The sequence below is a fragment of the Paramormyrops kingsleyae genome, chromosome 3 (genome assembly GCF_048594095.1).
Source record: "Paramormyrops kingsleyae isolate MSU_618 chromosome 3, PKINGS_0.4, whole genome shotgun sequence".
NCBI classification, from domain to species: Eukaryota; Metazoa; Chordata; class Actinopteri; order Osteoglossiformes; family Mormyridae; genus Paramormyrops; species Paramormyrops kingsleyae.
The window spans coordinates 31,227,301-31,241,063 of NC_132799.1; the positions used below are offsets into that span (position 1 = coordinate 31,227,301).

The 13,763-nt window shown below is 49.2% G+C and overlaps 1 protein-coding gene across 1 annotated transcript in view; it reads right to left on the reverse strand.

Moving 5' to 3' along the window:
- Positions 1-3,676: 3,676 nt before the first annotated feature.
- The window catches only part of ano2b (anoctamin 2b), a 43,837-nt gene continuing 33,750 nt past the window's right edge, over positions 3,677-13,763 (reverse strand). Inside the window, exons 22-26 of the mRNA XM_072710143.1 lie at positions 9,769-9,921; positions 8,289-8,341; positions 6,930-7,111; positions 4,912-5,017; positions 3,677-3,985 (exon numbers count right to left, since the gene is read on the reverse strand). Of these exons, the coding sequence (XP_072566244.1) occupies positions 3,677-3,985; positions 4,912-5,017; positions 6,930-7,111; positions 8,289-8,341; positions 9,769-9,921 (803 nt within the window). The remainder of the gene's footprint in view (positions 3,986-4,911; positions 5,018-6,929; positions 7,112-8,288; positions 8,342-9,768; positions 9,922-13,763) is intronic.

The following is a 13,763-nucleotide window of genomic DNA, read 5'->3' on the forward strand; positions in this document are numbered from 1 at the left end:
TACAGCAGAGTGGTCTCCAAGATACTTTTACAAAGAAATAATGTGGGGAGCAACCAAAATTTGGGTTGGTTTGTCTCCCCCTCGATATATCTTGTTGTCCGGGGGTGGAAGGTCCCCCTCCATATATTCTGCTGGTTGGGGTAGTACTCTTTGGTGGGGGGGCCTGAAGATGATAGTCTGATTGTTGTGATCAAGTAAGAATATCTTGAAGGACGATCTGTAGATCTAAATGTGATCTAGAAAACGGGGCTTTTGGTGCTCAGTGGAGCTGGACGGGAAACCCACCCCCTGGGGATCCCTCATCCTGGGAAACCCTTCCCCCTGGGGAACCCTCGCCCTGGGGATCCCTCACCCTGGGAATCCCTCGCCCTGGGATCCCTCGCCCTGGGATTCCCTCACCCTGGGGATCCCTCCCCCTGGGGATCCCTCGCCCTGGGAAACCCTCCCCCTGGGGATCCCTCACCCTGGGAATCACTCACCCTGGGAAACCCTCCCCCTGGGGATCCCTCGCCCTGGGGATCCCTCACCCTGGGGAACCCTCCCCCTCGTCCCTGGGCTTCCCTTTAACCACCACAGAGAATGGAACGAGAAAGGAAATTAACTTGGGGGAGGGAAGCTTTCTGAAGCTTTTCAGATGCTTATCTACTAATCTTATTTTCACGAAGCTGCAGGAAGCCAAGTAGTTATGTGCTCAATGGAACCAGGTGGTGATTCGGAGATCAGCGATGATGATCTTGATGGTATCTGGGGAGCCATGATCCTTGAATGTGTTACAGTTAAAACCGAAGGATGAATACAATGATATGAGACACACCAACAGCTGAAAGGGCCAAATCCAGTGCTTTAAAAAAATCAAAAAGGGCCCTAAGGAGAGACTGTACAAATATGTCTCTCAGTGTGTGGGCGCTTAAGCAATAAAAACTTCCTGCATAAAAGAAGAACAAGTCACTATTTGCATTTCAAAAAGTCTGTGATTACACACTTAAGCTACAATCATCCGAGACACATATCTTATGCTGTGAACACGACTGGACCCTGGAGCCAGTGGAAATATTTGGCTATTGGTATGACATATCGCTACAGTGACTCAAAATGGCGGACTGATGAATGATCCAAAGAGGTCCCCATATCAACAGCTCCAGCAGAACTGTGAGCGGCAAGGAGGACGTGGCCAGGGGGACTTATCTCGTACACATCGCAGGGGGAAATTTCCCCAAATTATTTCATGGATAATGAGTTGAAACTTCCTCCAGATTGGAAAGACATTGCGTGTTTACCAGCAACTCCTGTATGGAATTCCCTGGTGATCAGACGGCGATTTCAGTTACATTTCAGCTGGTTACATTGTAAAATGCCTGTTAACTTATGCAGCCATTCATAATTTTGGGTCCCAAGGGGGCTGGTGTGTGGCTCTGTGGCTTCGGCCTCTCTGACCAGAAGGTCACTAGTTAAAATCTCATGCCTGGCAGAAAAAGAGATCATGATGGGACCCTTGAGCAAGGCCCTTAACCACAATCACTCCAGGGACGCTGGCTGTCTCTGCTCTCTGTTCCTCATTTGTACGTCGCCTTGGACAAAAATGTCTGACAAGTAAATGGCTCAGCCAGTAAAAAAGTTCCCTTCTCTAGAATGACAACATCAAAACATGCCCCCCCCCCAGCAAGAGCTGATTTTATCCCAAAGGAATTACAGTTTTCATCTAAAATAACAGAGCTCCCTCTAAGATCTTACGGTCAGAATTGTATGTTCTTATCTATACGTCCAGCTACCCTCAGAATCTAAAAAGTAAAGTTAATTATATCTCCTACTGGATTAATGTTATTAATCCCCCCACCCATTTGCTTTTACCATAAAACACCGATGAAAGACTGAGAGAGACAGAAATAGCTGAGCTGTAGCACGTTTGCCTACTGTTCAGTATGAGTTTTACCTCTTCGGAACGCTCTCCATTGCACGAACTGAAGGGATTTCAGGCCCGGCTGTTTATACAGCACAAGTCCATTACCTTCACCTACCCCTCCCTCCTCCAAACAGCAGTCATCCTTGATACAACGCAAACTGTGCGGAGAGGTTAGAGTAAACACAAGACAAGCTGCAGGGTGAAACATCTCGTGGCACGAGGAGCATCATTCACACAAACACACATGCACAGTGGTCAGTATTTACAGATGCTGCAAAGCCAGGGGCTTCTCTTGTTGAGAGTGACTAACCTCTCTAAAGAGGGCAAAGGGTTACTTCGTTTGTGGAACTCACTGGTGCTGAGCCCAGCCGTACACTAGAGCGCCACCTAGCTTCTCCCTGTCGTCTTTCCAACATCTCTGGCTTTGTAGGTAACTGAGCTGTCCAACATCGAGGAATGCTGAACTGCGGGAAAGGCAGCAAGCCTTGCCAGCGCTTAACAACCCGGTTGTTGTTAAATCTGCTGGCTCCGCCATTACATAACCCCGCGATCAAAGCAAAGGAACACAGTCGTGGTTGTTATTTTGAAAAGTCCAGTACTGTACACCCATGACTGCAGGCGAACGTTCCATTGGGGGGGGGGGGGGGATGGGATAGAAGACATGTGATACCCTGAATCTGAAGATTAAGGTACAATGCCTCTGATCTTCACTAATGTGGAAACTGGCCGTATTTGGTTTGTCTAAAATTAACCGGCCAAAATTAGCCACAATTTATCCAATGGTTATTAACAAAGGCTGTCCGCTTAAACATTAGTGATCACTACTGTCATTGTTCTATGGTTCTTATCCTATGAGTGTTTGGTCAAATAATCCAAAGCAAAGGTTCAGATATCTTCTCCACAGTACTGTACCAAAGCAAACACGCAGACACACACTGAGAAAGACACAGGAGGCAACCTCCTTACCAAAGCTTACCCAGTAAATACTCCCTACTTACCACATCTGAAATGGACTCAGAAGAGTGTACACACACCATATGGTGGAGAATTCAGGAGACAGCATTCCATACTTCCAGAACATTACTTATTTTGTACTTTATTTTATAGTTAATTGTGTATTTCCTTGACCTAATATACAAAGATATTTATTAACAATAACATTATGATGGCTTGTTTTGTATAGATGCGGAGTACAATGCAAATAAGCCAGTACTAAAATATAGCATTGAGCGTCAGCTTTAAAAACATTTACCCTATTCATGGAAGGATATCGAGTGAATCTCCAAACTATTTGGAAACGGGTCTGTCCCACGGATAGCCGCCTTATCATTCATCCAGGGTGTACAGTCCTCCTCGCTCCTGGTCCCGACGGGCCGCCGGGACGACCGTGCCCACAGGCTGCTGCCCCGTGGATGTCGGGACATGGACAGAAACAGGATTAGTCAGCTAGTAGCGGAGAGGGAGATGGAGAAGAGTCTCGTCACAGCTGAGACCCCAACGGTATTCCTTTATACACAATTTCGGATGGACAGAAAGGAATTAACACTGGACTCCAAGCCAGACGTGAGCCGGGTGAGACCCCCCCCAGCCAAGTCATGTGGGGCTGTCAGCGTCTGTCCCCTGGGGCCTTATGTTCCTCCAAGGTCCCATTACCAACGCTCACATGAGCGATTGCAGCATCCATCCTGAAGCCCTAGGCCGTCCTTTGTCATCATTCCCTTTCTCCTTCCCCGACCCATTCCGGTGAACCCTCCCTCACCCCCCCCACACCCCCCCTCACACCTCTGTGTGCTTCACGGTCGTCCCGGGCGACGGCTGACTGCTGAACTGGCTGAAACTGGCTGCGCGGCCCCTGGCACGAGGGCCACCCTCCCCTTCCTGGGCCGGGAGCTGGCCGGCGGCTGGGGCGCGGTGTCCCTCCTTGTCCTTGAGGAACAGACTCTGGATAAGCTGCAGCTTGTCCTTCTCCTCGTGCAGGAACACGTCCACCAGCAGTGTCTTCTCCATCTTGACCTGAGCACTGATGTCCTTGGGAACATCTGGGATGAGCCAGTCCACTAGCGTGCTAAGAACAATCACCAGGTTCTGTGCATGAAACACACAGGGTGGGAGTGCAGAGACGTCAGGAATGGGAAGGGGGAACTGGTGGATAACCAGTGATGGGCTTGTAAACCAGTAACATCCTGCCACTTCAACATACTCTCCAAATGTGCAAGTTTCCAAGCTACAACTACTACACAACAGTAAAAATGTATTGCTGTTCCTACAGCCATAGTAACACAATCTGTTTAACAAACATGCTTTATTTGCCACTTGCACAAGTATATTAGAATGCTTCACTATGCTGACCCCATATTGCTTGTCATAGCTTGGGGGTCAGTCAACAAGCAGCCCCCCCCGGAGCTGGGGATTAAGGGCTTTGCTCAAGGGCCCAGAGCCATATGATGGTTCTGTCGAGGCTCGAACCGGCGACCTTCTGATCACAGGCATAGAGACATAGCCCACGGAGCCTTAGGCTGTGTGCGTGGATTAGGGTTATATTACACTGTGAGGACCAAATGCCCCCCCCCCCATGTGATAAAATCCTGGTATTTTGATGTTGTGGGGACCATTTTTCAGGACTCCACAAAGAACTATGAATGCAATCAAAAAACTAAAAATGCAAAAAGTCTGGTATTAATTTGGTTATTTATGGTTAAGGTTAGGGCTGGGTAAGGTCATCATGTTGGGATTAGAGTTTTCCCCATAGAAATGAATGGTATAATTACAAACCTGTGTGTGTGTCATATACATATATTTCACAGATATGTACAGTAATACATTCATTTTGCATAAACTGATGTATTGTTCAGGTAGCACCTTATGTCAATTTCTTCACTCTGTGCAAAACGATTTCTTTTAAATGAAGCTGCAGAAATTACATACTGGCTGAATTTACATAATGGCTGAAACCAGCGAAGTCCCATTTTAACAGCTGGGTGGACAGAGCTATCGACGAAGCTAGCGGGTACCTGGAAAAGGATGACGAAGGCCAGTCTCGCAGCCAGGACAGACCAGTACTCTTTAGAGTACTGGTAGGGTGTCGGGGACCAGGGAGGTTCCCTGTAGTCCTTATACCTACGAGAGACAGACGAGCTGAGTGTCAGGAGTGGGCGGAGCCACGCATCCAATCATACAACCTCATTGGTCCCTGTAAGGAGCCAGTCAGTGATTACAACCAAACTGTTTTCATAGCCTCTTAATATCTCAATATTCGTACTTGTGTTCTCGTGTACCTGTTTTACGTCATCTTCCATTGCCGAAGACAAGGTCCAATACTAAGAACACAAGCACACAAGGTCTTGCTCCGCCCCAAATGTCAAGGATGCATTGGCTGCATCCTCTCCGAAAAAGACTAATCCCATGATTTGTTGTGCGCAATGGAAGGCAAGTTAGCAAGACCAGTCTTGCCAAGACCACAAGTACGGCCTTTGCATTCTTGGTATTAAGATTCACCCATGATCCCATGCTATTTTCACATTGGTACATTTCAGGCATCAGCTGACAGTTTTAATTGTTTAGCTGAGACATTTATCCAGAGTGTCAGTTTTTACCATTTTCAGTAGCTGGATAACCTACAGGAGGCAACCCGCTTAAGCACCAGACACTGCTCTTTGACTGGAACCGACATCCCCAGGTCCACGTCCCGGACTACTGTGCCTGATTTTCAGAATGTGGTAATAATCAGCCAATGTTTGTTAACACATTTAACTTACTTCCCATTGCCATTCCAAAGCCGCATGATATAGGCCATGACCATGCGAGGGAACAGCGGGAGAGACAAGCATCTGAGAGTGATCTCAGGGTCTCCGGAAAACCGGCGGGCCGGGAGAGCGGCTGTAAATCCTGACCTGAGCTAAAAAAAGACGGTATTCGAACCATTCCCTCATCGTTATCGCACTTCATACGAAGTAAACAAAAGGGAATAAAAATGCAGATCAAAGCTTGCATTTCTCCTGAGCAGCTAAGTGGTAACAGGGCCCAAGTGAAAGGAGATTCTCCAGGAAGTCGCACGAGGCTGGGACCGCGATGAACCGGCCAGTAAACACGACGGTAATAAAACAAACAAACCTCGGCCTCCCAAAGACAGACAAACTGAATCGATGATAGAAAAAAAGTCAATCAAAATAAAAAGAAACCCCCCATCTAGGCTACAACTCTCCCACAAAGCAAAAGCAAGATGCTAACCTGCTGTAATGAAAATTTAACGTTATTTTTATGACAAATGACTGTTCAAATTACCAGACCTCATTTTTACAGTCTGAAGTGGCCCAAATGCCTAAATGCATGTCAGCATTTTCAAATTCAATAAAAATTTTAAATCAAAACAGCTGGGCACAAGTCTACTGAGTAAAAGCATGACTGTAAAACTGAAGCCTGATCTGTTTTAAATTGCCCCCCCGGAAATGCATTTCAGCCCTGTGCTCCATGCAGAAAGGCTCACAAATGTGATGTCTACATTTCTCCCATAATTAAAATGACTCCCATCCAAGTACTGATCAGACATAAGTCTGCATAGCTTTCATTACCATGGTCTGTGTTGCGTGTGTGTTTACGCACCCCTATGGTGCTTTGGCCAACACCTGTGACATCCCTTGCTTTTTGCCCTGTTGGGCACCTGGCTCTCCGCAAACCTGTACTGAAGAGCTGGTTGGACAATGGATGATGGATGGCATTAAAACATCTCACCATCTTAAGGCAAGTAAAGTATATGTGGAGGACCTTCCCCCATAGCATGTTTATTGTTGTCTAACAAAAGCGGCTACTCAAAGTCATATATAGCTTACAGTTTTACACCAGGCTTCAGTTCCTTGTTTTAGGGTACAAGACACCCCCTGGCTCTCAAACAGGTAACCTTATAGTCCAAAGTTCAGCCCACTTGCTTTATAATTACTAACATACTGATTATTATGTTACCCTCCATCCCGCTCAATTCAAAGGTTATGCTGACCACCAGGGGGCGCTAACTGGTCACGGCCGCCGCCCTCACCTGCACATGGTAACCTCCCTGTCGAACTGGGAAGAGACGGGTGCCGTGCCTGGCTTGAAGTTACTGACGTTGAAGTAGGAGAGCGTGTGGTCGATGAAGCCGTGCATGGTGCCCGTCTCGCTGTACATGTACTGGTACACCAGGCGCGGGATGAAGTCCGAGGTGAAGGAGATGACGAAGGCCTGGGCGACGCAGATGAGAAGGACGTCGGAGACTGACGGTGCCTGAGGCACCATCCGAGGTGGCCCCAAGACCACGGGAGGCAGCTGTTCACAGCCCTTTATGTTTTTCCGCTAGGGGCTGGGCTCAGACCTTAATTTAACCCAGGCACTAAAGCAGGACCTTGAGAACAGCAGTGCTTGTGAGGTTTTAATCTACTGCAGCTCATAATCTGGGGCGTCGGAGTGGCATGGATACCCCAGCAGGTTCATGGGGCCCAGCACTTCATAAGGACCCCAAAATCTACTGTTAGGAATCCCCCAGGGGGACCCATACTTTTTCAGATTGTCCCCTGCTCATAATTGTACAACTGAGGCCATTTCTACAGCTAGGAACTTTGTCTTCTGCTTCAGGTATAAACTAATCACTTACTGACCCAGAGAACGGGGACTTGCCCACATATATGTCAAAGGAACCATCCAGTAAAAGGGCAGAGAGAGAAGGAATGAAGACCAGGAAGAGCTTAAACAGCAGCAGATGAGATTTCAAAGGCCTCTCTCATCTGATCATGTTTCCCAATTTCTAAGTCCGCTTTCTAAAGTTCAGAGTACAAGGTTAATGGGAATTCTTGCTGTGTTTCTAATACTGGCTTTTACAAACCTCCTTCTTTATATATTTAACTGCCTCTAGTTCATTTAAAGTAAGTTTACGAGAGCTAGCAGCTCACAAACGCCATTCACAAACAGCAGCAGAGATACAGGAGGTGGTAAGTTGTTGTGACAACCTGACAGTACCCTCCACAGTTCCCATGGTGATGTACAACAGAGAAACCATTGACTGATCAATGTCCCACTATGGGTAAGTCGCAACGAGAATGTACCCGACAGCCTCCAGGAGGCGCCAAATTCACAAGAAACACTGCACCGACGCCTCAAGTCGAACCCTTACTCTCCAAGCTGCAGAGGAGCTACCACCTTCTCCTCATTCAAGTATAAATGAGGACAAGTTTGAAACACTTTCCTGGTCTGACCATAACCTCAGTCTTGTGGTGCCCAGAGCAGGTTATGAAAATGAAATTCTAAAGGGATGTGGTCTAATTTTAAAAAAATGGGCTGAATAATGTGCCTGGCCTGAAAGGGTAAAGCTATTTAGAGCCCATTATTTGCCCCGAAGCTGCAAGCACTTAGATTTACCACTTACATTTATAATGACTGAGAACTTGCCCATTCCGCTGAGGATGTTGTACCAGATTCCTGCATAAAGAATGAGAGAGAGAGAGAGAGAGAGAGAGAGAACACCCAGATTTGTCAGAGCCAGTAGCGACCCAAGAACTCAGCCATACTTCATGAGCAGTCTAGGTCCACGATGCCCGGAGTAAGAAGGTACGGAGAGAAACACTAACGAAAAATCCAAAGAGTATCACTGATCTACACCGATTAGCTATAACATTAAAACCAACTGCCTAAAATTGTGTAGCCCCCCCTCGTGCTACCAAAACAGCTCTGGCTTGTCAAGGCATGAACTCCACACGACCTCTGATGGTGTCCTGTGGTATCTGGCACTAAGATGTTAACAGCAGATCCTTCAAGTCCAGTAAGTTGCAAGGTGGGGCCTCCATGGATCCGATTTGTCTGTCCAGCACATCCCATAGATTTTCGATTGGATTGAAATCTGGGGAATTTGGGGGCCAAGTCAACATCTTGAACTGTTTTTCATGTTCCTCAAACCATTCTTGAACAATTTTCACAGAGTGGCAGGGCACATTATCCTTTTGAAAGAGGCCACTGCCATGAATGGCTGTACATGGTCTGCAACATTGTTTAAGTAGGAAGTACGTGTCAAAGTAACATCCACATGAATGCCAGGACCCAAGGTTTCCAAGCAGAACATTGTCCAGAGCATCGCACTGCCTCCGCTGGCTTGCCTTCTTCACATAGCGCCATCTCTTCACCAGGTAAACAATGTACACTCACCCGGCCATCCACATGACGTAACAGAAAACTAGACTTGACCGGGCCACCTTCTTCCATTGCTCCATTTCTGACATTCATGTCCCCATTGTTGGCGGACAGGGGTCAGCATGGACATTCTGACTGGTCTGCAGTTACGCAGCTCCATACACAGCAGGCTGTGATGCACTGTGTGTTCTGACCTTTCCATCATAGTCAGCTTCATCTTCTTCAGCAATTTGTGCTACAGTAGCCCTCCTATGGTATCGGACCAGACCTGATAGCCTTTGCTCCCTACGTGTATCGATGAACCTTGGGTGCCCATGACCTGGTTGCCAGTTCACTAGTTGACCTTCCTTGGATGTTTTGGAGCTGCTTCCAACACATCAACTGACTGTTCTCTTGCCTAATATATAACAACACCCTTGACAGGTGCCTTTGTAATGAGATAATCAATGATATTTATTTCACAAGTCAGTGGATTTAACGATATGGCTGATCGATAAAAGCTACAGTTTTGATCTAGTGGTGATATGCATCTGCACTACTGTCCCTAAACACAAACTCAAATTACAATTAATGTCAGCCACAAGCTTGCTAGAGTTATGGCCTGAACATATGTGTCGAATCTCCTTCCATCCCAAATGGGCTGTTGGGAGCTGGGATCCCCCCCAGCACGGCAGTAAAAGGGGCTCTTTGTGTGAGGTGGCAGCGTGGTCTGCGGTAGGTACCGATGTCTTTGGCCCGGACGGCGTCGGGCCGGCGCAGCTCAGTGACAAACTTCTTGGCGTCCAGCCGGATCTCGATGACATTGTTCAGGAGTGCAAAGAGGGGGGCCAGGGGGAAGGAGGCGACGAAGAGGGTGACGAAACCGAACTGGATGACTGCAGAGGGAGAGAGAGTGGGAAGGGGAGACGTGTGAGGAGAAGGGAAGCCAACAGAAGGGAGGCAGGAAAGAATCCCAGTTGGAGCCGGCTTCATTTCCACGTTCGAAACCAATAAACGCACTCAATAAAAATGTGCTTTCATTAAACGAATATTCGCTAGACTATGTTGAGACTCGTGCCCTGAACTCAAGGGTTATGTATGTTTCGGGAGTGTGGAAAGTCTAGATAATGCCAGACGATGGTTTGCGAGCCAATGGGAGGGGCGCAGGAACGGCGAGGGGCTGGATTCCAGAACGCTCACGTTACCATGGTGACCAGCCACAGACCCAGCACTAACAGACACCTCAGGTAATGAAAGCCAGCTGACCCCAATGGGATTGTTTGCCTTGCTGGGGTTTAAATGCGGCAGAGATTTGGGAGGATTAGGGAGTCTGAGACGTGCCCCCGTGTCGAAAGGTGTGACTAATACTTTCAGTTTTCTGTCGTTCCACAAGATTCTCATGCTACCTAGGGTGACCTCCTAATCCATGTCGGGGGGGCACACACTATGAGCTACTTCAGGCTTTACAAACTATAAAACTGAAAGTTTCCTGCGCTCGGCTAAATGCTTCAGTTCTATGATGCATGATTATATGAGACTCATATGTCACACAGCAAGATCTCAGTGCTTAAGTGAAATCCAGGCCCTATTAATTGAATTGGTAGCTTACGAATCCTGTCCTAGCTCATCGTGTCCCCCGTGGCATGGATTAGGTGGTCACCCTAATGCCGCTATTTAATTTTATTTATTGTGGTTTATGGGGCCATTTCTCCCTCTTGAACTGGCTGGAACAAAAGCAGCAATCAGGAACCTAAGCAGGAGCCACGTAAACAGCTGTAAACCATCACTATCAATATTAACATGATATTATTTGCCAGTCTGATCAAAGTTTTTCCTCTAAATCAGTAACCAAAATTTAATACCTACCATAATTCCTATGTGGTCAGCTTCAGAACTGTATTCTGTATCGTTTTGCTTCTTTTCTGACATCCCTAAAGCCCTGTATTATTCTCCTCAGGATGCCCCACAACGCGAGGTGTCGCTATATGAAAACGCTCTTGTTTGGTGATGATATGCTTTAATGAAACTTAACAAGTCATGTAAATGAACTTCTGTTTGGTCACAAAAACCGCCCCTGGGAAGCTGAGATAACCATACCAGTTAACATGAGAGATATGGGGGGGGCTGCTGTCTGTCGGGGGCTTGGTGACAATGTATTTTCACCATGATAAATATTATGGTATGTGACCCTGGGACAGGATGGACATACTGCACAGCACATGGGTGACCGTCCGTCACCTGGGCAGCAGTGCTTGAAGGTATTATTAAAAACAGCTAATTGCTCCCCCCTCAGTGTCACGGAGGAACGACCTCGCTCAGATCCTGTCTCCTCTGCCAGGCCCCATCAACGCAGACGGCGTATCCCTCCTGTCGATCCCGACCTTAACGGGACTGCCCCTCACCCCCCCGACCCTAACGGGACTGCCCCTCACCCCCCCGACCCTAACGGGACTGCCCCTCACCCCAACCCGGCCCTAACGGGACTGCCCCTCACCCCAACCCGACCCTAACGGGACTGCCCCTCACCCCCTCTCGACCCTAACGGGACTGCCCCTCACCCCAACCCGGCCCTAATAGGACTGCCCCTCACCCCCCGGCCCTAACGGGACTGCCCCTCACCCTCCGACCCTAACGGGACTGCCCCTCACCCCCCCGACCCTAACGGGACTGCCCCTCACCCCAAACCGACCCTAACGGGACTGCCCCTCACCCCCTCTCGACCCTAACGGGACTGCCCCTCACCCCCCCAACCCTAACGGGACTGCCCCTCACCCCAACCCGACCCTAACGGGACTGCCCCTCACCCCAACCCGGACCTAACGGGACTGCCCGTCACCCCAACCCGACCCTAACGGGACTGTCCCTCACCCCCTCTCGACCCTAACGGGACTGCCCCTCACCCCCCAACCCTAACGGGACTGCCCCTCACCCCCCCGACCCTAACGGGACTGCCCCTCACCCCAACCCGACCTTAACGGGACTGCCCCTCACCCCAACCCGACCCTAACGGGACTGCCCCTCACCCCCCCGACCCTAACGGGACTGCCCCTCACCCCCCCGACCCTAACGGGACTGCCCCTCACCCCAACCCGACCCTAACGGGACTGCCCGTCACCCCAACCCGACCCTAACGGGACTGTCCCTCACCCCCCTCCAACCCTAACGGGACTGCCCCTCACCCCAACCCGACCCTAACGGGACTGCCCCTCACCCCAACCCGGACCTAACGGGACTGCCCGTCACCCCAACCCGACCCTAACGGGACTGTCCCTCACCCCCTCTCGACCCTAACGGGACTGCCCCTCACCCCCCAACCCTAACGGGACTGCCCCTCACCCCCCCGACCCTAACGGGACTGCCCCTCACCCCAACCCGACCTTAACGGGACTGCCCCTCACCCCAACCCGACCCTAACGGGACTGCCCCTCACCCCCCCGACCCTAACGGGACTGCCCCTCACCCCCCCGACCCTAACGGGACTGCCCCTCACCCCAACCCGACCCTAACGGGACTGCCCGTCACCCCAACCCGACCCTAACGGGACTGTCCCTCACCCCCTCTCGACCCTAATGGGACTGCCCCTCACCCCCCCGACCCTAACAGGACTGCCCCTCACCCCCTCTCGACCTTAACCACCCCAACCCTAATGCCCCCCCACCCCAATTTTGCCCAGGAAATTGCTCAAATGACAACTGCATTTAACAAAACTACGTAAGATACGGCTTAACAGAGAGACTAATAACAGAGAGATGCTCCAATGTGACATATTTATACGTTTCCACTTAACTTTTAGACAGCCAAGGGCAGGCATGGTTAAAGACCTGGACTCATGACCGGAATGACTCTGGCTCGAGTCCCAGGAGGTCGTGCTGTCACACCCTTGAGAAGCTGAATCCGGATGTGACCAGCTGTGCATGTTTACTCACCAGAAGCTCTGAATAAAACCTAAAATATTCAGTGACCGAATGTTGCTGCGCTTTCCTGCTTTGTCTCTCATGCTGTGCTGTCGCTGAGATGGGATCTGAACTATAACACAGTGTGGTACTTTGCCAGAGCAGCTGTAGGGCTCTACCCTGACGTTTCAAAGACGTCATCCGGCTCAGATTCGCAGCTTCTGTGGAATATTACAACTGGGAAAAACGTGTGTTCTGCAGCACAATCGGCACAATTAGGTCTTTGTGTGCTGGTGACTGATTGCATGTCACACAGGTGAAAAGGCAATTGAAGGGTTCATAAGCTCATCACAAATTCTGCTGTACAGAAAGACGCAGACCTGAATCTAAGTGCGCAAAGCGGACCATCCCTGACCACATTTTAGAAGAATGGTGCCAGGAAAGACCAGTGTTATCAAGGGATAATTGCAACATTCACTGGGAATTCCGCAGGGAATTCTGATCCATCTCTGCTGTGATTCCATTTGCTTGTTGCTGCCTGTTATAGGAACGGGCCGGATACAGTGAACAGAGCAGGGACTGGTACGGATGTAGCAGTCACACTGCTAGGAAAACAAACGTATTCTTCACAAAAATGGACGCAAAGAATTTTCCAGAATGTAAACCATTATAACTAAAAGAGTTTAATCCTGAGTTCTGGTTTCATACGAGTCAAAAGATGTCTGCCAATGCAACTGAACTGCGTCTTTTATTTGGGTCAGCAGAGGTGGGTAACAGTAAGGCAGTCTGCATTGATTCCATGTAACAGATGGACGCCTGGTGGCTTCGGAGATCCACCTATTAAA